This window comes from Vidua chalybeata, chromosome 29 (genome assembly GCF_026979565.1).
Source record: "Vidua chalybeata isolate OUT-0048 chromosome 29, bVidCha1 merged haplotype, whole genome shotgun sequence".
Classification (NCBI taxonomy): domain Eukaryota; kingdom Metazoa; phylum Chordata; class Aves; order Passeriformes; family Viduidae; genus Vidua; species Vidua chalybeata.
Window position 1 is genome coordinate 671,246 of NC_071558.1, and position 26,666 is coordinate 697,911.

The 26,666-nt window shown below is 54.5% G+C and overlaps 11 protein-coding genes across 11 annotated transcripts; 5 read left to right on the plus strand and 6 right to left on the minus strand.

The window, feature by feature from the left end:
- Positions 1-705: 705 nt before the first annotated feature.
- On the minus strand, positions 706-1,567 carry LOC128801323 (scale keratin-like). Its single transcript, XM_053967141.1, has 2 exons — positions 1,412-1,567; positions 706-1,304 (listed from the first exon to the last, which is right to left on the minus strand). Exon 2 carries the CDS (start codon positions 1,278-1,280, stop codon positions 888-890), a length of 393 nt encoding a protein of 130 aa, XP_053823116.1. The 5' UTR covers positions 1,281-1,304; positions 1,412-1,567; the 3' UTR covers positions 706-887.
- Positions 1,568-2,142: 575 nt separating this feature from the next.
- On the plus strand, positions 2,143-2,954 carry LOC128801344 (scale keratin-like). The gene is made up of 2 exons (XM_053967172.1): positions 2,143-2,248; positions 2,356-2,954. The coding sequence occupies exon 2, from the start codon at positions 2,380-2,382 to the stop codon at positions 2,770-2,772; it is 393 nt and encodes a 130-aa protein (XP_053823147.1). The 5' UTR covers positions 2,143-2,248; positions 2,356-2,379; the 3' UTR covers positions 2,773-2,954.
- An 8,610-nt stretch (positions 2,955-11,564) lies between these two features.
- Positions 11,565-12,447, minus strand: LOC128801169 (scale keratin-like). The gene is given in 3 exon segments (XM_053966853.1): positions 11,565-11,847; positions 11,850-12,156; positions 12,264-12,447. Coding segments are annotated over 2 exon segments (390 nt in total). The 5' UTR covers positions 12,133-12,156; positions 12,264-12,447; the 3' UTR covers positions 11,565-11,740.
- A 534-nt stretch (positions 12,448-12,981) lies between these two features.
- On the plus strand, positions 12,982-13,799 carry LOC128801168 (scale keratin-like). Its single transcript, XM_053966852.1, has 2 exons — positions 12,982-13,093; positions 13,201-13,799. The coding sequence occupies exon 2, from the start codon at positions 13,225-13,227 to the stop codon at positions 13,615-13,617; it is 393 nt and encodes a 130-aa protein (XP_053822827.1). The 5' UTR covers positions 12,982-13,093; positions 13,201-13,224; the 3' UTR covers positions 13,618-13,799.
- A 1,434-nt stretch (positions 13,800-15,233) lies between these two features.
- On the minus strand, positions 15,234-16,677 carry LOC128801164 (scale keratin-like). Its single transcript, XM_053966848.1, has 3 exons — positions 16,654-16,677; positions 15,922-16,094; positions 15,234-15,814 (listed from the first exon to the last, which is right to left on the minus strand). The coding sequence occupies exon 3, from the start codon at positions 15,788-15,790 to the stop codon at positions 15,398-15,400; it is 393 nt and encodes a 130-aa protein (XP_053822823.1). The 5' UTR covers positions 15,791-15,814; positions 15,922-16,094; positions 16,654-16,677; the 3' UTR covers positions 15,234-15,397.
- Positions 16,670-17,464, plus strand: LOC128801165 (scale keratin-like). The gene is made up of 2 exons (XM_053966849.1): positions 16,670-16,758; positions 16,866-17,464. The coding sequence occupies exon 2, from the start codon at positions 16,890-16,892 to the stop codon at positions 17,280-17,282; it is 393 nt and encodes a 130-aa protein (XP_053822824.1). The 5' UTR covers positions 16,670-16,758; positions 16,866-16,889; the 3' UTR covers positions 17,283-17,464.
- A 1,433-nt stretch (positions 17,465-18,897) lies between these two features.
- On the minus strand, positions 18,898-20,341 carry LOC128801161 (scale keratin-like). The gene is made up of 3 exons (XM_053966846.1): positions 20,318-20,341; positions 19,586-19,758; positions 18,898-19,478 (listed from the first exon to the last, which is right to left on the minus strand). The coding sequence occupies exon 3, from the start codon at positions 19,452-19,454 to the stop codon at positions 19,062-19,064; it is 393 nt and encodes a 130-aa protein (XP_053822821.1). The 5' UTR covers positions 19,455-19,478; positions 19,586-19,758; positions 20,318-20,341; the 3' UTR covers positions 18,898-19,061.
- LOC128801162 (scale keratin-like) lies at positions 20,334-21,128 on the plus strand. The gene is made up of 2 exons (XM_053966847.1): positions 20,334-20,422; positions 20,530-21,128. Exon 2 carries the CDS (start codon positions 20,554-20,556, stop codon positions 20,944-20,946), a length of 393 nt encoding a protein of 130 aa, XP_053822822.1. The 5' UTR covers positions 20,334-20,422; positions 20,530-20,553; the 3' UTR covers positions 20,947-21,128.
- A 1,434-nt stretch (positions 21,129-22,562) lies between these two features.
- On the minus strand, positions 22,563-24,006 carry LOC128801173 (scale keratin-like). The gene is made up of 3 exons (XM_053966859.1): positions 23,983-24,006; positions 23,251-23,423; positions 22,563-23,143 (listed from the first exon to the last, which is right to left on the minus strand). The coding sequence occupies exon 3, from the start codon at positions 23,117-23,119 to the stop codon at positions 22,727-22,729; it is 393 nt and encodes a 130-aa protein (XP_053822834.1). The 5' UTR covers positions 23,120-23,143; positions 23,251-23,423; positions 23,983-24,006; the 3' UTR covers positions 22,563-22,726.
- LOC128801174 (scale keratin-like) lies at positions 23,999-24,778 on the plus strand. Its single transcript, XM_053966860.1, has 2 exons — positions 23,999-24,087; positions 24,195-24,778. Exon 2 carries the CDS (start codon positions 24,219-24,221, stop codon positions 24,609-24,611), a length of 393 nt encoding a protein of 130 aa, XP_053822835.1. The 5' UTR covers positions 23,999-24,087; positions 24,195-24,218; the 3' UTR covers positions 24,612-24,778.
- Positions 24,779-25,697: 919 nt separating this feature from the next.
- LOC128801177 (scale keratin-like) lies at positions 25,698-26,549 on the minus strand. Its single transcript, XM_053966862.1, has 2 exons — positions 26,389-26,549; positions 25,698-26,281 (listed from the first exon to the last, which is right to left on the minus strand). Exon 2 carries the CDS (start codon positions 26,255-26,257, stop codon positions 25,865-25,867), a length of 393 nt encoding a protein of 130 aa, XP_053822837.1. The 5' UTR covers positions 26,258-26,281; positions 26,389-26,549; the 3' UTR covers positions 25,698-25,864.
- Positions 26,550-26,666: the final 117 nt, after the last annotated feature.

The following is a 26,666-nucleotide window of genomic DNA, read 5'->3' on the forward strand; positions in this document are numbered from 1 at the left end:
AGGAGAAGGAGAAAGGGAAGGAGAAAGAAGGAGAAGGAGAAGGAGAAGGAGAAGGAGAAGGAGAAGGAGAAGGAGAAGGAGAAGGAGAAGGAGAAGGAGAACGAGAACGAGAAGGAGAAGAAACAGAACGTGTGAAACAAGGTGACAAAGAAATACAAAAAAAGAGAAAGAGACAGAGAAAGTGAAAGAAAGAGAAAGAGCGAAGTCGCTGATGACAGGGAAATTTAATCTATAGGGCGTGGTGATGGGCAAGATTGTTTCTGATTTCAATCCCTGGTCTTTTAGCGGAGCCGGGGTGGATTCAGAAGCACTGGAGCTCTGACAGCATTTACTCCTGGATAGCTCCCAGCTCCAGGGACAGTCCTACTCATTGTAACCATGGCTGCAGAACTGTAAAGGCCCCTGGGCTCACGGCCTGCAACCAGGGAATCTGTCTTCAGGCACAGTGATCGAAGCTCCTTGTTGTTGTCCTTGTCCTTGTCCTTGTCCTTGTCCTTGTCCTTGTCCTTGTTATGGTCATTGTCCTTCTCCTACTTCTTAACCTCCCGTGACACATGCCACTTCTCTGCTTCATATGCATCCACTTCCCATTTGATGCCATTTCTTTCTCCACTTTAACCTCCAATAAAACATTCCCTCTTCAAATTTACAGTTGCTATCCCAGGGGGAGCCATGACTTGGGAAAAAAAGGCAAAGAGACAGGAGTTGGATGCAGGAAAACTTTATTGAACCAAGAAGGGCAGGAAATGCTGGGAGGGGGACGATGGGAAAGCCCCAGGCAGGCCGGGAGTCACGGGCTGCAGGAGGCCAGGACAGCTTGTGCAGAGCTCAGCTTCTCCATGCTGGGCTGAGGCGGCAGCGGGGCTTTGGGGCAGTTGGTGGTGGCTCTAGCAGGGCCCGCAGGTGTCCCAGAGCTTCTTGCTGTAGCGGGGCCAGGCGCAAGGGCTGCAGGCGGGAGCAGCGTAGGCCCTGCCAAAGGTGCAGAGGCCCCCCGAGGCCTGGGTGGCGCCGGCGCCGTAGAGGCCGCCCAGCCCCAGGGAGCCGCCAAAGGCCGGTGCTCCGGAGGAGCCCACCACGGCCTGCTGGGGGAAGGAGCTGAGGATGGGCCCGGGGAAGGTGACCACCACGGGTGGTGGCTGGATGAAGGCAGAGGAGTCGGGGCACTGGCGGGCGCACAGCTCGTTGCAGCTCTCAGCGATGGGCTGGGGCACAGCCACGCTGGTTCTGGGCGGGCACAGGTCTGTGCTGGTCCTGGGGGGGCACAGGTCGTAGCAGGACATCTTGGCGTGGGATGCGAGGCAGCTCTGCAAGAGAGGGCAGCCATGGCAGGAGAGCAGCCCAGGGCAGCACCTGAGCCACAGGGGCCGGGGCTGGAGCAGGGAGCCGTGAGCAGGAGCGCTCACACACTTACCCTTGTTCCCGAGGAGGAGAAGGTGGCCAGGGCAGTGCTTGGTCCAGTCTGGCCCTGACACGGCTTTTATAGCAGCCCTGGCATTGCACAGCTCCAGCCTGGCCAGTCTGCACAGGGGACACTCCCTGCTGCTGCTGCTGCTGACACCAGGGCTGTGTGGCCCCTGCCCCTTCCTGAGTCAGCATCCCCCAGGTGCCACCCCAGCACATCCCAAGATGCCCAAATGATCTCGTCCTTCCTGCCATGTCAGAAACATGATAGGAGGGATGTCACTCTGGAATGGGCTCCAGGAACACATTTAATGGTCCAATGGACTGGGGTGGGGCTGGAATTAGCCTGGGTCAGATGGACATCTCACCTCTTTGCCCTAAGAAGATCAGGCCTGAGTGGAGAAGTCTTTGTTCCCAGCCCTGTGGAACCCCCTGGGCACTGACTGCTGGCAGATGGTGTCTGGTTCTGCTGGGTTGTCCTGCGATGCACAGAGCCCCTCCATGGTGAATGCTCCGGACACTCCTGCCCCAGATGCTTCTGACCCTGACAGGTGTTCCTGGAGCCCATTCCTGGGTGACATCCTGGCTATCAAGTCCGTCATGTTGCAGGAAGTATGTGATTTTTTTGGGCATCTAGGGATGTGCTGGGTGGCACCTGGGGGATGCTGACTCAGGGAGGGGCAGGGGCTGCACAGCCCTGGTGTCAGCAGCAGCAGCAGCAGGGAGTGTCCCATGTGCAGACAGGCCAGGCTGGAGCTGAGCAAGGCCAGGGCTGCTATAAAAGCCGTGTCAGGGCCAGACTGGACCAAGCACTGCCCTGGCCACCTTCTCCTCCTCGGGAACAAGGGTAAGTGTGTGAGCGCTCCTGCTCGCGGCTCCCTGCTCCAGCCCCGGCCCCTGTGGCTCAGGCGCTGCCCTGGGCTGCTCTCCTGCCATGGCTGCCCTCTCTTGCAGAGCTGCCTCGCATCCCACGCCAAGATGTCCTGCTACGACCTGTGCCCCCCCAGGACCAGCACAGACCTGTGCCCGCCCAGAACCAGCGTGGCTGTGCCCCAGCCCATCGCTGAGAGCTGCAACGAGCTGTGCGCCCGCCAGTGCCCCGACTCCTCGGCCTTCATCCAGCCACCACCCGTGGTGGTCACCTTCCCCGGCCCCATCCTCAGCTCCTTCCCCCAGCAGGCCGTGGTGGGCTCCTCCGGAGCACCGGCCTTTGGCGGCTCCCTGGGGCTGGGCGGCCTCTACGGCGCCGGCGCCACCCAGGCCTCGGGGGGCCTCTGCACCTTTGGCAGGGCCTACGCTGCTCCCGCCTGCAGCCCTTGCGCCTGGCCCCGCTACAGCAAGAAGCTCTGGGACACCTGCGGGCCCTGCTAGAGCCACCACCAACTGCCCCAAAGCCCCGCTGCCGCCTCAGCCCAGCATGGAGAAGCTGAGCTCTGCACAAGCTGCCCTGGTCACCTGCAGCCCGTGCCTCCTGGCCTGCCTGGGGCCTGCCCACCATCCCTGTCCCTGCCTCTCCTGCCTTTCGGTGCTCAATAAAATTTTCCTGCATCCAACTCCAGACTCCTTGCCTTTTTTCCCAAAACCAGGAAATTCCAGAGAAGGACGGTATTCCAAGAGTGGGAGGGGAAATGGTGATACCGTGATGGTGAGGGGCAATGGAAAAAGGAAGGGGATGTGGAAGATAAAATGGATCAGGGATGAGACAGAGGACAGTAATGTGGAGAACATGAAACCAAAATGGATACAGAATGAGAAGACAGAGTATGTTGAGAAGGTGCTTCTTTAGGAGAAGGAGGAGATGGAGGAGAAAGAGAAGAAGAAGGAGAAGGAGAAGGACGAGGAGCATGAGAAGGATGAGGGGAAGGAGATGCAGGATGATGAGAAGGAAAAGAGGAAGAAGGAGGAAAAGTAGAGGAAAGAGAATGCAAAGAAGGGTGACAAGAGGAAAGAGAAGGAGAAAGAGAAGACAAAAGAGAATATAAGAATCAAGGAGTAGAAGAAATAAAAAGAAGAAGAATAAGACGTAGAAAGTGAAGGAGAAGTAGTTGATGACAAGGAAATTTAATGTACAGGGAAGAGTGAGGTGGAATTCTCCCTCTGATTTCTGTTCCAGCTCCTTTAGCAGAGCCATGGTGGCACAGAGGGCCTGGAGCTCTGGTAGCCTCTGTCCCTGGATGGCTCCCAGCTCTGTGGCCAACCCCACTCTCCACCAGCACAACAGCAGGTCTGGAAGAGTTCCTGGTCTCATGGCCGACAAGCAGGGGGATCTGTGTCCCTTCCTGAAGAGTGCTCAGAGATCCTTCCCAGTCTCCTTCCCTTTCTCGTTCGCCTTCTCCGTTTCCTAACCTCACCGGTTCCTACAGTTCTCCTTCGTATCATTCCACTTCCCCTTTGATTTCATTTTCATCTCCACTTTAACCGCCAATGTCCCATCCCCACTTCTGTTTAACCTTTCCCTTCCCCTTCTATTTTCCATTGCCTGTGGCCATCCCAGCTATGGAAAATGCAGGTGAACCCGGTGGGAAGAAATGCTGATGTCTGACTCCTGTTCAGAAGGCTGAATGATTTCTTTATTATAACTATGCTATAATTCATTAATAAACTATTTAATGGAGATACTAAAACTACAAACCTACTTTTTCTAACTCCCATATCTAACCCACTCACAACTCGTGACCCTCTCTGAGAGTCCAGACACAGGTGGATTGTGTAATAAAAAGGTCTTTGTTCATTAAAACGAACATTGAAAGAAAATAAGAATTTAAACTGAATAGAGAATTTCAGACTGTGAGAAGAGAAAGAGGAAAAAAAAAAAAAGGGGGGGGTGGTTTGATAAACAACAAGTATTCTGCTTAAGAATTGTGCAAATGCAGCTAGCAGAGAAGACTGTGTAACTAACTATATACAAGCTAACTTTTAGGCCAAGGACAACTGGCAAAGAAGATAAGGAGCCTTCATCCCTATGACCACCAAGGGCAGAGAGAAAAAGGACCCCCTAGCAACCAATTGCACCGGCGCAGAGTACATCGAGAGAAAATACGTCAACTGAAAAAAAGGGGGGACTATAAAAACAAAAAGGTCAAAGGGGGAAGGCGCGCCGTGGCAGAGTGGAGACTCCCCGGCCGCCCAGCGCTGTTTTTTTGCTTAATACCGCTTGCTTAATAAATTCTTGTTAATTGATTTATCTATAATTAGCCTCCCCAATTGAATTTGTCCATAACAAATTTGGTGCCGTGACTCGGATAAGGGCAAACGGGCAGGAATTCCTAATCAGGGAGGCGCCCCGCTGCTTTTTCAGCGGCCCTGGTGCAGGCTTTTCCTTCTCGGGCCCTTACCGACGAACCTAAATTCGGTATTAAGCAAAAGGGATACCGGTAACCCCGTAATCTTTGTGCACGAAGCCCGGGCGAAGACGCAGGACAGCGTGAGTATAAAAGTGGGATCCGCTCGGTTGGGGTTGGGATCCCAGGACATAACGTACGAGACGTCCTTTTAGGACGAGGCAAGTGTGGACCTCTAAGTAGTGCGGTTTCCAGACCCCGAGAGGGGCTGGGCCACGAACAGGGGGCCGCGAGTGTGTGTGTGTGTGTGTGAAGGTGTCCTGGAAGATGGGACAGAGGAAAAGCAAGCCCTCTGATTCCATGGGGACGGGGACCCCGGTAAAGTTTCCCCAGATACCACCTGACAGTCTGTTAGGTTTAATAATAAAATCTTGGGATGAATACCCTTCAAGAAAAGGGAAGGATAGGGCAAAAATGATACATTATTGTATGGAAGTATGGGGAGGGAAACAAATCCGTGGTGATAATTTATTTTGGCCAGTGTTTGGAAGCTTCGAGGACTGGATTTGCCAGGCATTAAACATTTATGTAAATTCTAAAGAACCTTTTGATATGGAAGAGAGCAAGTACGCTGCTCTCTGGATAGTGGGGGAAACAAGAGCAAAACTTTTTGCCTTAAGCACCCAGGGAGAAAAAGAAAAAAAAAAGAAAAATAAAAAGCCTGAGGAGGTTCCAACTGCACCCCCTCTACCATACATACCTCCCCCTCCTCCACCTCCACCAGCACCACCAGTAGTCTACCCCAATTTAGATCAAGGGGGGGATTTTGAAAACCAGGAAGTAGAAATCCTGGAACCGGTCCCTGAGGAAAATCGTCATGTTACTCGTAGCCTAACAAGGGGGAAAAGCGAGAGGGAAAGGCAAGCTCTATATCCATTAAGGGAAGTAGCTTTGGGAATGATCCCTAATCCTAATGCTGGTCAGCAGGGACAACCAGCCCAAATTCCGGGAATAGGTTATGTGGAGGTACCTCTTAATTCAGGAGATGTGAGGGAGTTCAAGAAAGAAATGGGACATCTATTGGAAGACCCCCTTGGAGTTGCAGAGCGGGTGGATCAGTTTCTGGGGCCCAACGTGTATACGTGGGACGAAATGCAGTCAATACTGGGGATTTTATTCACATCTGAGGAGCGAGGGATGATCAGGACAGCTGGTATGAGAATTTGGGATAGAGACCATCAGGCAGGACCCCAAGCAGATACTAAATGGCCTTTACAGCGTCCTAATTGGGATAAGCAAGATCCCCTGCATAGGACACATATGGCAGACTTAAGAACAATTCTTATCCAGGGGATCAGAGAATCAGTCCCTAAGGGGCAGAATGTGAATAAAGCTTTTTGTGAGAGTCAAAAGAAAGATGAGGACCCCACGGAATGGTTAGGACGGCTCCGGAGATCTTTTCAGCTGTACTCTGGAGTAAATCCTGACACTCCAGAAGGACAGATGTTGTTAAAGACCCAGTTCGTGGCCAGAGCCTGGCCTGATATTAGGAGAAAATTGGAAAAGATTGAGGATTGGCATGGTAGAGGCCTGGATGAATTGTTGCGGGAAGCTCAGAAAGTGTATGTACGGAAAGAGGAGGAAGGACATAGGAAACAAGCAAGAGTGATGATGGCTGTGGTACGTGAAGGGCAGAGGGGAACGCTTAGTCAGTTCCAGGGAAGTAAGCCGAAGGGTCAGAAGGTAGAAGAAGGGAGAAGAGAAAAGGAGAGTGGACAAGGAAGCTGCTTTTATTGTGGTAAGAGAGGGCATTTTGGGCGGGAATGCAGAGAAAGGTTGGCAGATGAAAAGCAATTCAAGGAAGATTGAGGGGGTCAGGGGCTCTATTTGCTGGGGACCCAGGAAAAAAACAGAGCCCCTGGTAAAACTAAAAATTGGTCCCCAGCAGCAAGAATATGAGTTTCTTGTGGACTCAGGAGCTGAGAGATCAACGGTTCAAACCCTTCCCTCAGGGTGTAAATTATCAAGAGAAACAATACAGGTAGTTGGGGCAAAAGGGGAAGCCTTTAAAGTGCCTGTAATCAAAGACATGATTTTTGAAACCAGCTCCAAAATAGGTATAGGATCACTGTTGTTAGTTCCAGAGGCTGACTATAACTTACTGGGACGAGATTTGATGATTGAATTAGGAATTAGAATCAACATAAATGACAAGAAGCTAAATATTAAATTATGTCCTCTTCGGGTAGAGGACGAACAGAAAATTAACCCTGAAGTGTGGTATACCCCAGAAAAAGCAGGCCGATTGGACATAAAACCTTTTGAGATAATATTAAGAAATCCTGAAGTCCCAGTTAGAGTTAAGCAGTACCCAATTCCAAATGAAGGAAGGAAAGGGGTCAAACCTGAAATTGAAAGATTAAAAGCACAAGGGTTATTAGAACCCTGCATGTCTCCTTTTAATACTCCTATCCTTCCTGTTAAAAAACCCGATGGGAAATACCGTTTGGTACATGACTTACGAGAAATTAACAAAAGGACTGTAGAAAGATTCCCTGTAGTAACTAACCCTCATACTTTATTAAGTCAATTAGGCCCCGAAAATCAGTGGTATAGTGTTATAGATTTAAAGGATGCATTTTGGGCATGTCCCCTTAAAGAAAGTTGTAGGGACTATTTTGCCTTTGAATGGGAAGACCCAGACACCCACAGGAAACAACTCCGTTGGACGGTACTCCCACAAGGGTTTACAGAGTCCCCTAATTTATTTGGCCAGGCACTGGAGCAGCTGCTTACAGATTTTCAGTTGAGAGAAGGGACTGTCCTGATTCAGTATGTAGATGACTTGTTAGTAGCTGGGAAAGAAGAGGAAATTGTCAGGGAAGAGAGTATAAGATCACTCAATTTTCTAAGCTTGAAAGGACTCAAAGTGTCAAAATCCAAATTACAATTTGTGGAAAAAGAGGTGAAATATCTCGGACATAGACTGAGTCAAGGAACGAAGAAACTAGACCCAGAAAGGGTTAAGGGAATCTTAGCTATGCCAGGGCCAAGGACAAAGCGGGAGGTTAGACAGCTGTTAGGATTGTTTGGGTACTGTAGACAATGGATAGAGGGATTTAGCGGGAAAGTAAAATTCCTATATGAGAAACTAACAAAAGAAGGCTTGCTTAAGTGGACTCGGGAAGGTGAGGAAAAACTACAGGACCTCAAGGCAGAATTAGTAAATGCACCGGTTCTCAGTCTTCCTGATTTAAAAAGGCCCTTTTATAATATAAAACCAGGTGATAAGGTGTTAATAAAAACCTGGAAAGAAACCTCACTAATCCCAAACTGGGAAGGCCCCTATGTTGTTTTACTTACTACAGAAACTGCAGTCAGAACCGCCGAGAAGGGATGGACACATGCAAGCCGAATAAAGGGACCGATTACTGCTGCTGCTGCCGAAGACCCCTGGAGAATAACCAGCCAACCCGGAGATCTTAAGGTCACATTTAAACGGACTTAATGGACTCAGTAAAAATTGTACAAACCAGCTGGTATAGTGAGATATTGGATTATGGATATCCTGTAACTGATGATTTTAGAGTCTATTGTACAAATAAGGATTGTGATTGTTACCCTTTTGTATGCTATATTTGTAAAATCTGCCAGGAACGGTGGTGGGTCCATAGTTATAGAGGTACCCCTCCTAGGGGTATTTGTAAAGGGTGTTATCAATTAGAAAGAGAACTGACAAAGTCAGTCCTAAAGATTGGAGAAGAGAATGGGACCCTACCAAGGGAATCCCAAGAGTGGTGGGAGGTGTTTACTAAGGGGGCTAGGCCTGAAAATTGTTGTTACCACTCTAATGAACCAATTCCCCTAATTGTTCAAATTATAAAAGGGAATTGCCGGAAGACTTTACCTGGAATTCAGTGTAATTCACCGCAAGTGAAGGATAAGAATTGGGAATCATTCAAAAAGAGGCAGCAAAAAAACAGAGTAAGGGTCCTCCTGAAGAATATCCTTGCTGCCGAGAAGATGGTACACCTCGCGGCTCGAAGCAACCGGGTTGGCGAGCGAGGCAGAGGGATAAGAAGCAGTGGAGGAAAAAGCCCTCAAACTGGGACAATTCAAAGGTATTTCAAGAACTGCCTCAAGGGTACTGATCTCCCAAGGGTAAAGGTGAGCCCGGCAATAACATGTCAAACCAAACAGTGGGAAGGGGGAAATAATGATAATCAAGTTCTGGGGCGGTTTGGACTCCACCCTTGCTGGCAAATTCTGTACATATTAGTTATATGTTGTACCTGGCCTGTACAAGGGGACTATGCACACCAGCCATTTAATTGGACTCTGACCAAAATAGACCAAGGGAAAGTTGTTAAGCAAAATGCCACCACTGTAGCTCCTACTTTTTTAGTTACTAATGAGGACTTGGTGAACTCTGTGTGGGGATGGAGTAAACCTGACTTCCATGCTATCTATTGGTGTCCTAGCTCCAATCCTGGGAGGGGATATTGTAATTACCCTGGTGAATATCTGTGTGGATATTGGGGCTGTGAAACCATAGCAACTGCCTGGGCTGTCACCCATCCAGATAAATTTTTACAGGTCTCATGGTATCCTAAAGGATGCAAAGTTCCATGGTATGGCACTCAAGGAGAAATTCTGTATATGGGGAATTGTAGGTCCTTGAAAATACAGGTGCTCAACCCCCTGGACCCAGGATGGCTGGTAGGAAAAACTTGGGGAGTAAAGTGTTGGGAACCGGGTAAGGATCGTGGAGGGTACATTCAAATAAAAAAAGGAAATCCTACCACATGATCCTCTACCCATAGGCCCTAACTCTGTAATTGCTGAGGAGAAGTTAACCGAGACAGCTATAGGGACCAGTGACACCACAATGCCCGGAAACGAGACCCTCATACTCCCGACCCCGGATCCCCAGCAAAGTACCCTTTGGAAACTTATGCAGGCAGCGTACCAAGTCCTCAATGTAACACGACCTAACATTACTGAACAATGCTGGCTGTACTTTGATATTAAACCTCCTTTCTATGAGGCAGTAGGGCTCAATGAGAAACCCAAGCGAGTTAATGGGAGCAATCCGCCACAATGTAACTGGAAAGACCCCCAAACCCAAGGGATAACGTTAGCAGCAGTAACTGGAAAGGGACGATGCATAGGGAGAGTCCCGTGGCAAAAGAAACATTTGTGTAAAACAGTCAGTAAAGCACAGCATAAGGGTAACCTGGCAAAATGGTTGATTCCAGCCAAAAATACTAAATGGATATGCTCCAGAGGGGGGCTTACACCCTGTATTGCTCTTGACCTATTCAACGAAGTCTCTGAGTTTTGCATACAAGTGGTAATAGTCCCTAAAATCATTTATCATCCTGAGGAATATGTGTTTAATGCTCAAGTCACTTCTGAACATCACTTATCAAAAAGGGAACCCTTCACCGCCTTGACAGTGGCTACCCTAATGATTGTAGGTGGAGCAGGTGTTGGCACCGGGGTGGCATCATTAGTAAAACAGAATCAAGAATTTAATTCCTTGAGGATTGCTGTAGATGAAGACTTAGTCCGCATTGAACAGTCGATCTCAGCCCTTGAAAAGTCTGTAAGATCCCTGTCAGAGGTAGTATTACAAAATCGTAGAGGATTGGACTTAATATTCTTGCAACAGGGAGGATTATGTGCTGCCCTTAGGGAGGAATGCTGTGTGTATGCAGACCACACGGGAATTGTGAGAGATACAATGACTAAACTAAGGGAAGGCCTCGAACGGAGAAAGAGGGAGAGAGAGTCACAGCAAAGCTGGTATGAGACTTGGTTCAACAGCTCCCCTTGGCTTACCACGCTACTATCAACCCTTGCAGGTCCTGTGATATTGTTGTTACTAGGTTTAACTTTCGGACCTTGCATTTTTAATAAAATCATAGACATTGTAAAAGGAAGACTAGAAGCAGCTCATCTAATGCTTATTAGGGAGAGGTACGAAGCATTGCCCAGGGACTCAGAAGTAGATGAAACCCTGGTCTTAAGCCACCAAGAGTTAAAGCGTTTTAATGAACAAATTGGTAAAGAGAAAGAGGAGGGATTGTAATAAAAAGGTCTTTGTTCATTAAAACGAACATTGAAAGAAAATAAGAATTTAAACTGAATAGAGAATTTCAGACTGTGAGAAGAGAAAGAGGAAAAAAAAAAAGGGGGGGGTGGTTTGATAAACAACAAGTATTCTGCTTAAGAATTGTGCAAATGCAGCTAGCAGAGAAGACTGTGTAACTAACTATATACAAGCTAACTTTTAGGCCAAGGACAACCGGCAAAGAAGATAAGGAGCCTTCATCCCTATGACCACCAAGGGCAGAGAGAAAAAGGACCCCCTAGCAACCAATTGCACCGGCGCAGAGTACATCGAGAGAAAATACGGCAACTGAAAAAAAGGGGGGACTATAAAAACAAAAAGATCAAAGGGGGAAGGCGCGCCGTGGCAGAGTGGAGACTCCCCGGCCGCCCAGCGCTGTTTTTTTTTGCTTAATACCGCTTGCTTAATAAATTCTTGTTAATTGATTTATCTATAATTAGCCTCCCCAATTGAATTTGTCCATAACAGATTGGATTGGCCATCAGGCTCAAACAATCCTCTCCAGGATCCAATCAAGCAATTAACCCAGGTGAGCATTTCTCCAAGCACATTCCACATGGGAAAAACAAGGAGCAGAAATAGAAATTGTTTTCTCTTTCTTCTCTCTGTGCTCCCCCATGAAAAATCCTGAGAGAGAGAAGAATGTGCCTGCCACACCCAGCAACACAATTTCCTCTCCCACTCGTGGATCTCCCCCACCTCCAGGGGTATTCATGATTGCAGAAAAGGGGGCAAAGAGACAGGAGTTGGATGCAGGAAAACTTTATTGTACCAAGAAGGGCAGGAGAATCAGGGAATGTGGGCAGGCCCTAGGCAGGCCGGGTGTCACGGGCTGCAGGAGGCCAGGGCAGCTTGTGCAGAGCTCAGCTTCTCCATGCTGGGCTGAGGCAGCAGCAGGGCTTTGGGGCAGTTGGTGGTGGCTCTAGCAGGGCCCGCAGGTGTCCCAGAGCTTCTTGCTGTAGCGGGGCCAGGCGCAAGGGCTGCAGGCGGGAGCAGCGTAGGCCCTGCCAAAGGTGCAGAGGCCCCCGAGGCCTGGGTGGCGCCGGCGCCGTAGAGGCCGCCCAGCCCCAGGGAGCCGCCAAAGGCCGGTGCTCCGGAGGAGCCCACCACGGCCTGCTGGGGGAAGGAGCTGAGGATGGGCCCGGGGAAGGTGACCACCACGGGTGGTGGCTGGATGAAGGCAGAGGAGTCGGGGCACTGGCGGGCGCACAGCTCGTTGCAGCTCTCAGCGATGGGCTGGGGCACAGCCACGCTGGTTCTGGGCGGGCACAGGTCTGTGCTGGTCCTGGGGGGGCACAGGTCGTAGCAGGACATCTTGGCGTGGGATGCGAGGCAGCTCTGCAAGAGAGGGCAGCCATGGCAGGAGAGCAGCCCAGGGCAGCACCTGAGCCACAGGGGCCGGGGCTGGAGCAAGGAGCCGTGAGCAGGAGCGCTCACACACTTACCCTTGTTCCCGAGGAGGAGAAGGTGGCCAGGGCAGTGCTTGGTCCAGTCTGGCCCTGACACAGCTTTTATAGCAGCCCTGGCCTTGCTCAGCTCCAGCCTGGCCAATCTACACAGGGGACACTCCCTGCTGCTGCTGCTGCTGACACCAGGGCTGTGCGGCCCCTGCCCCTCCCTGAGTCAGCATCCCCCAGGTGCCACCCCAGCACATCCCAAGATGCCCAAGCGATCTCGTCCTTCCTGACACGTCACATACTTGATATTTGGGACGGCAGCCAGGAAAGGGCTCCAGGAACACCTTTAATGGTCCAATGGACTGGGGTGGGGTCCGAATCAGCCTGAGCCAGATGGACATCACTCCTCTTTGCCCTACAGAGATCAGGCCTGAGTGGAGAAGTGTCTGTTCCCAGCCTTGTGGGAGCCCCTGGGCACTGATGCCTGGCAGATGGGGTCTGGTTCTGCTGGACCGTCCTGCGATGAACAGATTGCCTCCATGTTGGAGGCTCCGGACGCTCCTGCCTGAGATGCTTCAGGCCCGGACAGGTGTTCCTGGAGTCCATTCCTGGGTGCCATTCTGGCTATCAAGTTTACAACGTGACAGGAGGGAGGAGATCACTTGGGGATCTTGGGATGTGCTGGGGTGGCACCTGGGGATGCTGACTCAGGGAGGGGCAGGGGGCGCACAGCCCTGGTGTCAGCAGCAGCAGGGAGTGTCCCCTGTGCAGACTGGCCAGGCTGGAGCTGAGCAAGGCCAGGGCTGCTATAAAAGCCGTGTCAGGGCCAGACTGGACCAAGCACTGCCCTGGCCACCTTCTCCTCCTCGGGAACAAGGGTAAGTGTGTGAGCGCTCCTGCTCGCAGCTCCCTGCTCCAGCCCCGGCCCCTGTGGCTCAGGCGCTGCCCTGGGCTGCTCTCCTGCCATGGCTGCCCTCTCTTGCAGAGCTGCCTCGCATCCCACGCCAAGATGTCCTGCTACGACCTGTGCCCCCCCAGGACCAGCACAGACCTGTGCCCGCCCAGAACCAGCGTGGCTGTGCCCCAGCCCATCGCTGAGAGCTGCAACGAGCTGTGCGCCCGCCAGTGCCCCGACTCCTCTGCCTTCATCCAGCCACCACCCGTGGTGGTCACCTTCCCCGGCCCCATCCTCAGCTCCTTCCCCCAGCAGGCCGTGGTGGGCTCCTCCGGAGCACCGGCCTTTGGCGGCTCCCTGGGGCTGGGCGGCCTCTACGGCGCCGGCGCCACCCAGGCCTCGGGGGGCCTCTGCACCTTTGGCAGGGCCTACGCTGCTCCCGCCTGCAGCCCTTGCGCCTGGCCCCGCTACAGCAAGAAGCTCTGGGACACCTGCGGGCCCTGCTAGAGCCACCACCAACTGCCCCAAAGCCCCGCTGCCGCCTCAGCCCAGCATGGAGAAGCTGAGCTCTGCACAAGCTGTCCTGGTCACCTGCAGCCCGTGCCTCCTGGCCTGCCTGGGGCCTGCCCACCATCCCTGTCCCTGCCTCTCCTGCCTTTCGGTGCTCAATAAAATTTTCCTGCATCCAACTCCAGACTCCTTGCCTTTTTTCCCAAAACCAGGAAATTCCAGAGAAGGACGGTATTCCAAGAGTGGGAGGGGAAATGGTGATGGTGAGGGGCAATGGAAAAAGGAAGGGGATGTGGAAGATAAAATGGATCAGGGATGAGACAGAGGACAGTAATGTGGAGAACATGAAACCAAAATGGATACAGAATGAGAAGACAGAGTATGTTGAGAAGGTGCTTCTTTAGGAGAAGGAGGAGATGGAGGAGAAAGAGAAGAAGAAGGAGAAGGAGAAGGACGAGGAGCATGAGAAGGATGAGGGGAAGGAGATGCAGGATGATGAGAAGGAAAAGAGGAAGAAGGAGGAAAAGTAGAGGAAAGAGAATGCAAAGAAGGGTGACAAGAGGAAAGAGAAGGAGAAAGAGAAGACAAAAGAGAATATAAGAATCAAGGAGTAGAAGAAATAAAAAGAAGAAAGAATAAGACGTAGAAAGTGAAGGAGAAGTAGTTGATGACAAGGAAATTTAATGTACAGGGAAGAGTGAGGTGGAATTCTCCCTCTGATTTCTGTTCCAGCTCCTTTAGCAGAGCCATGGTGGCACAGAGGGCCTGGAGCTCTGGTAGCCTCTGTCCCTGGATGGCTCCCAGCTCTGTGGCCAACCCCACTCTCCACCAGCACAACAGCAGGTCTGGAAGAGTTCCTGGTCTCATGGCCGACAAGCAGGGGGATCTGTGTCCCTTCCTGAAGAGTGCTCAGAGATCCTTCCCAGTCTCCTTCCCTTTCTCGTTCGCCTTCTCCGTTTCCTAACCTCACCGGTTCCTACAGTTCTCCTTCGTATCATTCCACTTCCCCTTTGATTTCATTTTCATCTCCACTTTAACCGCCAATGTCCCATCCCCACTTCTGTTTAACCTTTCCCTTCCCCTTCTATTTTCCATTGCCTGTGGCCATCCCAGCTATGGAAAATGCAGGTGAACCCGGTGGGAAGAAATGCTGATGTCTGACTCCTGTTCAGAAGGCTGAATGATTTCTTTATTATAACTATGCTATAATTCATTAATAAACTATTTAATGGAGATACTAAAACTACAAACCTACTTTTTCTAACTCCCATATCTAACCCACTCACAACTCGTGACCCTCTCTGAGAGTCCAGACACAGGTGGATTGGATTGGCCATCAGGCTCAAACAATCCTCTCCAGGATCCAATCAAGCAATCAACCCAGGTGAACAATTCTCCAAGCACATTCCACATGGGAAAAACAAGGAGCAGAAATAGAAATTGTTTTCTCTTTCTTCTCTCTGTGCTCCCCCATGAAAAATCCTGAGAGAGAGAAGAATGTGCCTGCCACACCCAGCAACACAATTTCCTCTCCCACTCGTGGATCTCCCCCAACTCCAGGGGTATTCATGATTGCAGAAAAGGGGGCAAAGAGACAGGAGTTGGATGCAGGAAAACTTTATTGTACCAAGAAGGGCAGGAGAATCAGGGAATGTGGGCAGGCCCCAGGCAGGCCGGGTGTCACGGGCTGCAGGAGGCCAGGGCAGCTTGTGCAGAGCTCAGCTTCTCCATGCTGGGCTGAGGCGGCAGCGGGGCTTTGGGGCAGTTGGTGGTGGCTCTAGCAGGGCCCGCAGGTGTCCCAGAGCTTCTTGCTGTAGCGGGGCCAGGCGCAAGGGCTGCAGGCGGGAGCAGCGTAGGCCCTGCCAAAGGTGCAGAGGCCCCTCGAGGCCTGGGTGGCGCCGGCGCCGTAGAGGCCGCCCAGCCCCAGGGAGCCGCCAAAGGCCGGTGCTCCAGAGGAGCCCACCACGGCCTGCTGGGGGAAGGAGCTGAGGATGGGGCCGGGGAAGGTGACCACCACGGGTGGTGGCTGGATGAAGGCAGAGGAGTCGGGGCACTGGCGGGCGCACAGCTCGTTGCAGCTCTCAGCGATGGGCTGGGGCACAGCCACGCTGGTTCTGGGCGGGCACAGGTCTGTGCTGGTCCTGGGGGGGCACAGGTCGTAGCAGGACATCTTGGCGTGGGATGCGAGGCAGCTCTGCAAGAGAGGGCAGCCATGGCAGGAGAGCAGCCCAGGGCAGCACCTGAGCCACAGGGGCCGGGGCTGGAGCAGGGAGCCGCGAGCAGGAGCGCTCACACACTTACCCTTGTTCCCGAGGAGGAGAAGGTGGCCAGGGCAGTGCTTGGTCCAGTCTGGCCCTGACACAGCTTTTATAGCAGCCCTGGCCTTGCTCAGCTCCAGCCTGGCCAATCTACACAGGGGACACTCCCTGCTGCTGCTGCTGCTGACACCAGGGCTGTGCGGCCCCTGCCCCTCCCTGAGTCAGCATCCCCCAGGTGCCACCCCAGCACATCCCAAGATGCCCAAGCGATCTCGTCCTTCCTGACACGTCACATACTTGATATTTGGGACGGCAGCCAGGAAAGGGCTCCAGGAACACCTTTAATGGTCCAATGGACTGGGGTGGGGCCCGAATCCGCCTGGGTCAGATGGACATCACTCCTCTTTGCCCTACAGAGATCAGGCCTGAGTGGAGAAGTCTTTGTTCCCAGCCTTGTGGGAGCCCCTGGGCACTGATGCCTGGCAGATGGGGTCTGGTTCTGCTGGACCGTCCTGCGATGAACAGATTGCCTCCATGTTGGAGGCTCCGGACGCTCCTGCCTGAGATGCTTCAGGCCCGGACAGGTGTTCCTGGAGTCCATTCCGGGGTGCCATTCTGGCTATCAAGTTTACAACGTGACAGGAGGGAGGAGATCACTTGGGGATCTTGGGATGTGCTGGGGTGGCACCTGGGGGATGCTGACTCAGGGAGGGGCAGGGGCCGCACAGCCCTGGTGTCAGCAGCAGCAGCAGCAGGGAGTGTCCCCTGTGCAGACTGGCCAGGCTGGAGCTGAGCAAGGCCATGGCTGCTATAAAAGCCTTGTGAGGGCCAGACTGGACCAAGCACTGCCCTGGCCACCTTCTCCTCCTCGGGAACAAGGGTAAGTGTGTGAGCGCTCCTGCTCGCGGCTCCCTGCTCCAGCCCCGGCCCCTGTGGCTCAGGTGCTGCCCTGGGCTGCTCTCCTGCCATGGCTGCCCTCTCTTGCAGAGCTGCCTCGCATCCCACGCCAAGATGTCCTGCTACGACCTGTGCCCCCCCAGGACCAGCACAGACCTGTGCCCGCCCAGAACCAGCGTGGCTGTGCCCCAGCCCATCGCTGAGAGCTGCAACGAGCTGTGCGCCCGCCAGTGCCCCGACTCCTCTGCCTTCATCCAGCCACCACCCGTGGTGGTCACCTTCCCCGGCCCCATCCTCAGCTCCTTCCCCCAGCAGGCCGTGGTGGGCTCCTCCGGAGCACCGGCCTTTGGCGGCTCCCTGGGGCTGGGCGGCCTCTACGGCGCCGGCGCCACCCAGGCCTCGGGGGGCCTCTGCACCTTTGGCAGGGCCTACGCTGCTCCCGCCTGCAGCCCTTGCGCCTGGCCCCGCTACAGCAAGAAGCTCTGGGACACCTGCGGGCCCTGCTAGAGCCACCACCAACTGCCCCAAAGCCCTGCTGCTGCCTCAGCCCAGCATGGAGAAGCTGAGCTCTGCACAAGCTGTCCTGGTCACCTGCAGCCCGTGCCTCCTGGCCTGCCTGGGGCCTGCCCACCATCCCTGTCCCTGCCTCTCCTGCCTTTCGGTGCTCAATAAAATTTTCCTGCATCCAACTCCAGACTCCTTGCCTTTTTCCCAAAACCAGGAAATTCCAGAGAAGGACGGTATTCCAAGAGTGGGAGGGGAAATGGTGATGGTGAGGGGCAATGGAAAAAGGAAGGGGATGTGGAAGATAAAATGGATCAGGGATGAGACAGAGGACAGTAATGTGGAGAACATGAAACCAAAATGGATACAGAATGAGAAGACAGAGTATGTTGAGAAGGTGCTTCTTTAGGAGAAGGAGGAGATGGAGGAGAAAGAGAAGAAGAAGGAGAAGGAGAAGGACGAGGAGCATGAGAAGGATGAGGGGAAGGAGATGCAGGATGATGAGAAGGAAAAGAGGAAGAAGGAGGAAAAGTAGAGGAAAGAGAATGCAAAGAAGGGTGACAAGAGGAAAGAGAAGGAGAAAGAGAAGACAAAAGAGAATATAAGAATCAAGGAGTAGAAGAAATAAAAAGAAGAAAGAATAAGACGTAGAAAGTGAAGGAGAAGTAGTTGATGACAAGGAAATTTAATGTACAGGGAAGAGTGAGGTGGAATTCTCCCTCTGATTTCTGTTCCAGCTCCTTTAGCAGAGCCATGGTGGCACAGAGGGCCTGGAGCTCTGGTAGCCTCTGTCCCTGGATGGCTCCCAGCTCTGTGGCCAACCCCACTCTCCACCAGCACAACAGCAGGTCTGGAAGAGTTCCTGGTCTCATGGCCGACAAGCAGGGGGATCTGTGTCCCTTCCTGAAGAGTGCTCAGAGATCCTTCCCAGTCTCCTTCCCTTTCTCGTTCGCCTTCTCCGTTTCCTAACCTCACCGGTTCCTACAGTTCTCCTTCGTATCATTCCACTTCCCCTTTGATTTCATTTTCATCTCCACTTTAACCGCCAATGTCCCATCCCCACTTCTGTTTAACCTTTCCCTTCCCCTTCTATTTTCCATTGCCTGTGGCCATCCCAGCTATGGAAAATGCAGGTGAACCCGGTGGGAAGAAATGCTGATGTCTGACTCCTGTTCAGAAGGCTGAATGATTTCTTTATTATAACTATGCTATAATTCATTAATAAACTATTTAATGGAGATACTAAAACTACAAACCTACTTTTTCTAACTCCCATATCTAACCCACTCACAACTCGTGACCCTCTCTGAGAGTCCAGACACAGGTGGATTGGATTGGCCATCAGGCTCAAACAATCCTCTCCAGGATCCAATCAAGCAATCAACCCAGGTGAACAATTCTCCAAGCACATTCCACATGGGAAAAACAAGGAGCAGAAATAGAAATTGTTTTCTCTTTCTTCTCTCTGTGCTCCCCCATGAAAAATCCTGAGAGAGAGAAGAATGTGCCTGCCACACCCAGCAACACAATTTCCTCTCCCACTCGTGGATCTCCCCCAACTCCAGGGGTATTCATGATTGCAGAAAAGGGGGCAAAGAGACAGGAGTTGGATGCAGGAAAACTTTATTGTACCAAGAAGGGCAGGAGAATCAGGGAATGTGGGCAGGCCCCAGGCAGGCCGGGTGTCACGGGCTGCAGGAGGCCAGGGCAGCTTGTGCAGAGCTCAGCTTCTCCATGCTGGGCTGAGGCGGCAGCGGGGCTTTGGGGCAGTTGGTGGTGGCTCTAGCAGGGCCCGCAGGTGTCCCAGAGCTTCTTGCTGTAGCGGGGCCAGGCGCAAGGGCTGCAGGCGGGAGCAGCGTAGGCCCTGCCAAAGGTGCAGAGGCCCCTCGAGGCCTGGGTGGCGCCGGCGCCGTAGAGGCCGCCCAGCCCCAGGGAGCCGCCAAAGGCCGGTGCTCCAGAGGAGCCCACCACGGCCTGCTGGGGGAAGGAGCTGAGGATGGGGCCGGGGAAGGTGACCACCACGGGTGGTGGCTGGATGAAGGCAGAGGAGTCGGGGCACTGGCGGGCGCACAGCTCGTTGCAGCTCTCAGCGATGGGCTGGGGCACAGCCACGCTGGTTCTGGGCGGGCACAGGTCTGTGCTGGTCCTGGGGGGGCACAGGTCGTAGCAGGACATCTTGGCGTGGGATGCGAGGCAGCTCTGCAAGAGAGGGCAGCCATGGCAGGAGAGCAGCCCAGGGCAGCACCTGAGCCACAGGGGCCGGGGCTGGAGCAGGGAGCCGCGAGCAGGAGCGCTCACACACTTACCCTTGTTCCCGAGGAGGAGAAGGTGGCCAGGGCAGTGCTTGGTCCAGTCTGGCCCTGACACAGCTTTTATAGCAGCCCTGGCCTTGCTCAGCTCCAGCCTGGCCAATCTACACAGGGGACACTCCCTGCTGCTGCTGCTGCTGACACCAGGGCTGTGCGGCCCCTGCCCCTCCCTGAGTCAGCATCCCCCAGGTGCCACCCCAGCACATCCCAAGATGCCCAAGCGATCTCGTCCTTCCTGACACGTCACATACTTGATATTTGGGACGGCAGCCAGGAAAGGGCTCCAGGAACACCTTTAATGGTCCAATGGACTGGGGTGGGGCCCGAATCCGCCTGGGTCAGATGGACATCACTCCTCTTTGCCCTACAGAGATCAGGCCTGAGTGGAGAAGTCTTTGTTCCCAGCCTTGTGGGAGCCCCTGGGCACTGATGCCTGGCAGATGGGGTCTGGTTCTGCTGGACCGTCCTGCGATGAACAGATTGCCTCCATGTTGGAGGCTCCGGACGCTCCTGCCTGAGATGCTTCAGGCCCGGACAGGTGTTCCTGGAGTCCATTCCGGGGTGCCATTCTGGCTATCAAGTTTACAACGTGACAGGAGGGAGGAGATCACTTGGGGATCTTGGGATGTGCTGGGGTGGCACCTGGGGGATGCTGACTCAGGGAGGGGCAGGGGCCGCACAGCCCTGGTGTCAGCAGCAGCAGCAGCAGGGAGTGTCCCCTGTGCAGACTGGCCAGGCTGGAGCTGAGCAAGGCCATGGCTGCTATAAAAGCCTTGTGAGGGCCAGACTGGACCAAGCACTGCCCTGGCCACCTTCTCCTCCTCGGGAACAAGGGTAAGTGTGTGAGCGCTCCTGCTCGCGGCTCCCTGCTCCAGCCCCGGCCCCTGTGGCTCAGGTGCTGCCCTGGGCTGCTCTCCTGCCATGGCTGCCCTCTCTTGCAGAGCTGCCTCGCATCCCACGCCAAGATGTCCTGCTACGACCTGTGCCCCCCCAGGACCAGCACAGACCTGTGCCCGCCCAGAACCAGCGTGGCTGTGCCCCAGCCCATCGCTGAGAGCTGCAACGAGCTGTGCGCCCGCCAGTGCCCCGACTCCTCTGCCTTCATCCAGCCACCACCCGTGGTGGTCACCTTCCCCGGCCCCATCCTCAGCTCCTTCCCCCAGCAGGCCGTGGTGGGCTCCTCCGGAGCACCGGCCTTTGGCGGCTCCCTGGGGCTGGGCGGCCTCTACGGCGCCGGCGCCACCCAGGCCTCGGGGGGCCTCTGCACCTTTGGCAGGGCCTACGCTGCTCCCGCCTGCAGCCCTTGCGCCTGGCCCCGCTACAGCAAGAAGCTCTGGGACACCTGCGGGCCCTGCTAGAGCCACCACCAACTGCCCCAAAGCCCTGCTGCTGCCTCAGCCCAGCATGGAGAAGCTGAGCTCTGCACAAGCTGTCCTGGTCACCTGCAGCCCGTGCCTCCTGGCCTGCCTGGGGCCTGCCCACCATCCCTGTCCCTGCCTCTCCTGCCTTTCGGTGCTCAATAAAATTTTCCTGCATCCAACTCCAGACTCCTTGCCTTTTTTCCCAAAACCAGGAAATTCCAGAGAAGGACGGTATTCCAAGAGTGGGAGGGGAAATGGTGATGGTGAGGGGCAATGGAAAAAGGAAGGGGATGTGGAAGATAAAATGGATCAGGGATGAGACAGAGGACAGTAATGTGGAGAACATGAAACCAAAATGGATACAGAATGAGAAGACAGAGTATGTTGAGAAGGTGCTTCTTTAGGAGAAGGAGGAGATGGAGGAGAAAGAGAAGAAGAAGGAGAAGGAGAAGGACGAGGAGCATGAGAAGGATGAGGGGAAGGAGATGCAGGATGATGAGAAGGAAAAGAGGAAGAAGGAGGAAAAGTAGAGGAAAGAGAATGCAAAGAAGGGTGACAAGAGGAAAGAGAAGGAGAAAGAGAAGACAAAAGAGAATATAAGAATCAAGGAGTAGAAGAAATAAAAAGAAGAAAGAATAAGACGTAGAAAGTGAAGGAGAAGTAGTTGATGACAAGGAAATTTAATGTACAGGGAAGAGTGAGGTGGAATTCTCCCTCTGATTTCTGTTCCAGCTCCTTTAGCAGAGCCATGGTGGCACAGAGGGCCTGGAGCTCTGGTAGCCTCTGTCCCTGGATGGCTCCCAGCTCTGTGGCCAACCCCACTCTCCACCAGCACAACAGCAGGTCTGGAAGAGTTCCTGGTCTCATGGCCGACAAGCAGGGGGATCTGTGTCCCTTCCTGAAGAGTGCTCAGAGATCCTTCCCAGTCTCCTTCCCTTTCTCGTTCGCCTTCTCCGTTTCCTAACCTCACCGGTTCCTACAGTTCTCCTTCGTATCATTCCACTTCCCCTTTGATTTCATTTTCATCTCCACTTTAACCGCCAATGTCCCATCCCCACTTCTGTTTAACCTTTCCCTTCCCCTTCTATTTTCCATTGCCTGTGGCCATCCCAGCTATGGAAAATGCAGGTGAACCCGGTGGGAAGAAATGCTGATGTCTGACTCCTGTTCAGAAGGCTGAATGATTTCTTTATTATAACTATGCTATAATTCATTAATAAACTATTTAATGGAGATACTAAAACTACAAACCTACTTTTTCTAACTCCCATATCTAACCCACTCACAACTCGTGACCCTCTCTGAGAGTCCAGACACAGGTGGATTGGATTGGCCATCAGGCTCAAACAATCCTCTCCAGGATCCAATCAAGCAATCAACCCAGGTGAACAATTCTCCAAGCACATTCCACATGGGAAAAACAAGGAGCAGAAATAGAAATTGTTTTCTCTTTCTTCTCTCTGTGCTCCCCCATGAAAAATCCTGAGAGAGAGAAGAATGTGCCTGCCACACCCAGCAACACAATTTCCTCTCCCACTCGTGGATCTCCCCCAACTCCAGGGGTATTCATGATTGCAGAAAAGGGGGCAAAGAGACAGGAGTTGGATGCAGGAAAACTTTATTGTACCAAGAAGGGCAGGAGAATCAGGGAATGTGGGCAGGCCCCAGGCAGGCCGGGTGTCACGGGCTGCAGGAGGCCAGGGCAGCTTGTGCAGAGCTCAGCTTCTCCATGCTGGGCTGAGGCGGCAGCGGGGCTTTGGGGCAGTTGGTGGTGGCTCTAGCAGGGCCCGCAGGTGTCCCAGAGCTTCTTGCTGTAGCGGGGCCAGGCGCAAGGGCTGCAGGCGGGAGCAGCGTAGGCCCTGCCAAAGGTGCAGAGGCCCCTCGAGGCCTGGGTGGCGCCGGCGCCGTAGAGGCCGCCCAGCCCCAGGGAGCCGCCAAAGGCCGGTGCTCCAGAGGAGCCCACCACGGCCTGCTGGGGGAAGGAGCTGAGGATGGGGCCGGGGAAGGTGACCACCACGGGTGGTGGCTGGATGAAGGCAGAGGAGTCGGGGCACTGGCGGGCGCACAGCTCGTTGCAGCTCTCAGCGATGGGCTGGGGCACAGCCACGCTGGTTCTGGGCGGGCACAGGTCTGTGCTGGTCCTGGGGGGGCACAGGTCGTAGCAGGACATCTTGGCGTGGGATGCGAGGCAGCTCTGCAAGAGAGGGCAGCCATGGCAGGAGAGCAGCCCAGGGCAGCACCTGAGCCACAGGGGCCGGGGCTGGAGCAGGGAGCCGCGAGCAGGAGCGCTCACACACTTACCCTTGTTCCCGAGGAGGAGAAGGTGGCCAGGGCAGTGCTTGGTCCAGTCTGGCCCTGACACAGCTTTTATAGCAGCCCTGGCCTTGCTCAGCTCCAGCCTGGCCAATCTACACAGGGGACACTCCCTGCTGCTGCTGCTGCTGACACCAGGGCTGTGCGGCCCCTGCCCCTCCCTGAGTCAGCATCCCCCAGGTGCCACCCCAGCACATCCCAAGATGCCCAAGCGATCTCGTCCTTCCTGACACGTCACATACTTGATATTTGGGACGGCAGCCAGGAAAGGGCTCCAGGAACACCTTTAATGGTCCAATGGACTGGGGTGGGGCCCGAATCCGCCTGGGTCAGATGGACATCACTCCTCTTTGCCCTACAGAGATCAGGCCTGAGTGGAGAAGTCTTTGTTCCCAGCCTTGTGGGAGCCCCTGGGCACTGATGCCTGGCAGATGGGGTCTGGTTCTGCTGGACCGTCCTGCGATGAACAGATTGCCTCCATGTTGGAGGCTCCGGACGCTCCTGCCTGAGATGCTTCAGGCCCGGACAGGTGTTCCTGGAGTCCATTCCGGGGTGCCATTCTGGCTATCAAGTTTACAACGTGACAGGAGGGAGGAGATCACTTGGGGATCTTGGGATGTGCTGGGGTGGCACCTGGGGGATGCTGACTCAGGGAGGGGCAGGGGCCGCACAGCCCTGGTGTCAGCAGCAGCAGCAGCAGGGAGTGTCCCCTGTGCAGACTGGCCAGGCTGGAGCTGAGCAAGGCCATGGCTGCTATAAAAGCCTTGTGAGGGCCAGACTGGACCAAGCACTGCCCTGGCCACCTTCTCCTCCTCGGGAACAAGGGTAAGTGTGTGAGCGCTCCTGCTCGCGGCTCCCTGCTCCAGCCCCGGCCCCTGTGGCTCAGGTGCTGCCCTGGGCTGCTCTCCTGCCATGGCTGCCCTCTCTTGCAGAGCTGCCTCGCATCCCACGCCAAGATGTCCTGCTACGACCTGTGCCCCCCCAGGACCAGCACAGACCTGTGCCCGCCCAGAACCAGCGTGGCTGTGCCCCAGCCCATCGCTGAGAGCTGCAACGAGCTGTGCGCCCGCCAGTGCCCCGACTCCTCTGCCTTCATCCAGCCACCACCCGTGGTGGTCACCTTCCCCGGCCCCATCCTCAGCTCCTTCCCCCAGCAGGCCGTGGTGGGCTCCTCCGGAGCACCGGCCTTTGGCGGCTCCCTGGGGCTGGGCGGCCTCTACGGCGCCGGCGCCACCCAGGCCTCGGGGGGCCTCTGCACCTTTGGCAGGGCCTACGCTGCTCCCGCCTGCAGCCCTTGCGCCTGGCCCCGCTACAGCAAGAAGCTCTGGGACACCTGCGGGCCCTGCTAGAGCCACCACCAACTGCCCCAAAGCCCCGCTGCCGCCTCAGCCCAGCATGGAGAAGCTGAGCTCTGCACAAGCTGTCCTGAGCCCGTGACTCCTGGCCTGCCTGGGGCCTGCCCACACGCCCTGATTCTCTTGCCCTTCTTGGTACAATAAAGTTTTCCTGCATCTAACTTCGTTCTCTTTGACTGCGTTTCTGCAATCATGAATACCTTGGGCATGGGAGAGTCCAAGAGTGGGAGGGGAAATTGTCTTGGGGGACAGTCGAGGCAATTGAAAATGGAAGGGGTTGGTAAAAGATATGTGGGAAGAGGACAGAGGAGATTTATGTGGAGAATGAAATGAAATCAAGAGAGAAATGGAATCCGAAGATAATTGGTCTGTGGGGAGTGTATGGATTAGGGGAAGGAGTAAAAATGAGAAGGAGAAGGAGAAAGAGAAGGAGAAAGAAGGAGAAGGAGAAGGAGAAGGAGAAGGAGAAGGAGAAGGAGAAGGAACAGAACATGAGAAACAAGGTGACAAAGAAATACAAAAAAAAAGAGAAAGAGACAGAGAAAGTGAAAGAAAGAGAGCGAAGTCGCTGATGACAGGGAAATTTAATCTATAGGGCGTGGTGATGGGCAAGTTTGTTTCTGATTTCAATCCCTGGTCTTTTAGCGGAGCCGAGGTGGATTCAGAGGCACTGGAGCTCTGACAGCATTTACTCCTGGATAGCTCCCAGCTCCAGGGACAGTCCTACTCATTGTAACCATGGCTGCAGAACTGTAAAGGCCCCTGGGCTCACGGCCTGCAACCAGGGAATCTGTCTTCAGGCACAGTGATCGAAGCTCCTTGTTGTTGTCCTTGTCCTTGTCCTTGTCCTTGTCCTTGTCCTTGTCCTTGTTATGGTCATTGTCCTTCTCCTACTTCTTAACCTCCCGTGACACATGCCACTTCTCTGCTTCATATGCATCCACTTCCCATTTGATGCCATTTCTTTCTCCACTTTAACCTCCAATAAAACATTCCCTCTTCAAATTTACAGTTGCTATCCCAGGGGGAGCCATGACTTGGGAAAAAAAGGCAAAGAGACAGGAGTTGGATGCAGGAAAACTTTATTGAACCAAGAAGGGCAGGAGACGCTGGGAGGGGGACGATGGGAAGGCCCCAGGCAGGCCGGGAGTCATGGGCTGCAGGAGGCCAGGACAGCTTGTGCAGAGCTCAGCTTCTCCATGCTGGGCTGAGGCGGCAGCGGGGCTTTGGGGCAGTTGGTGGTGGCTCTAGCAGGGCCCGCAGGTGTCCCAGAGCTTCTTGCTGTAGCGGGGCCAGGCGCAAGGGCTGCAGGCGGGAGCAGCGTAGGCCCTGCCAAAGGTGCAGAGGCCGCCCGAGGCCTGGGTGGCGCCGGCGCCGTAGAGGCCGCCCAGCCCCAGGGAGCCGCCAAAGGCCGGTGCTCCGGAGGAGCCCACCACGGCCTGCTGGGGGAAGGAGCTGAGGATGGGGCCGGGGAAGGTGACCACCACGGGTGGTGGCTGGATGAAGGCAGAGGAGTCGGGGCACTGGCGGGCGCACAGCTCGTTGCAGCTCTCAGCGATGGGCTGGGGCACAGCCACGCTGGTTCTGGGCGGGCACAGGTCTGTGCTGGTCCTGGGGGGGCACAGGTCGTAGCAGGACATCTTGGCGTGGGATGTGAGGCAGCTCTGCAAGAGAGGGCAGCCATGGCAGGAGAGCAGCCCAGGGCAGCGCCTGAGCCACAGGGGCCGGGGCTGGAGCAGGGAGCCGCGAGCAGGAGCGCTCACACACTTACCCTTGTTCCCGAGGAGGAGAAGGTAGCCAGGGCAGTGCTTGGTCCAGTCTGGCCCTGACACGGCTTTTATAGCAGCCCTGGCCTTGCTCAGCTCCAGCCTGGCCAATCTGCACAGGGGACACTCCCTGCTGCTGCTGCTGCTGACACCAGGGCTGTGCGGCCCCTGCCCCTCCCTGAGTCAGCATCCCCCAGGTGCCATCCCAGCACATCCCTAGATGCCCAAAAAAATCTCATACTTCCTGCCACATGGCGGACTTGATAGCCAGGATGTCACCCAG

Excerpts from the sequence above, each read along its gene's own strand:
- LOC128801174 (XM_053966860.1), top strand. The coding sequence starts at position 24,219 with ATGTCCTGCTACGACCTGTGCCCCCCCAGGACCAGCACAGACCTGTGC.
- LOC128801164 (XM_053966848.1), bottom strand. The coding sequence starts at position 15,790 with ATGTCCTGCTACGACCTGTGCCCCCCCAGGACCAGCACAGACCTGTGC.
- LOC128801165 (XM_053966849.1), top strand. The coding sequence starts at position 16,890 with ATGTCCTGCTACGACCTGTGCCCCCCCAGGACCAGCACAGACCTGTGC.
- LOC128801161 (XM_053966846.1), bottom strand. The coding sequence starts at position 19,454 with ATGTCCTGCTACGACCTGTGCCCCCCCAGGACCAGCACAGACCTGTGC.
- LOC128801323 (XM_053967141.1), bottom strand. The coding sequence starts at position 1,280 with ATGTCCTGCTACGACCTGTGCCCCCCCAGGACCAGCACAGACCTGTGC.
- LOC128801173 (XM_053966859.1), bottom strand. The coding sequence starts at position 23,119 with ATGTCCTGCTACGACCTGTGCCCCCCCAGGACCAGCACAGACCTGTGC.
- LOC128801162 (XM_053966847.1), top strand. The coding sequence starts at position 20,554 with ATGTCCTGCTACGACCTGTGCCCCCCCAGGACCAGCACAGACCTGTGC.
- LOC128801168 (XM_053966852.1), top strand. The coding sequence starts at position 13,225 with ATGTCCTGCTACGACCTGTGCCCCCCCAGGACCAGCACAGACCTGTGC.
- LOC128801344 (XM_053967172.1), top strand. The coding sequence starts at position 2,380 with ATGTCCTGCTACGACCTGTGCCCCCCCAGGACCAGCACAGACCTGTGC.
- LOC128801177 (XM_053966862.1), bottom strand. The coding sequence starts at position 26,257 with ATGTCCTGCTACGACCTGTGCCCCCCCAGGACCAGCACAGACCTGTGC.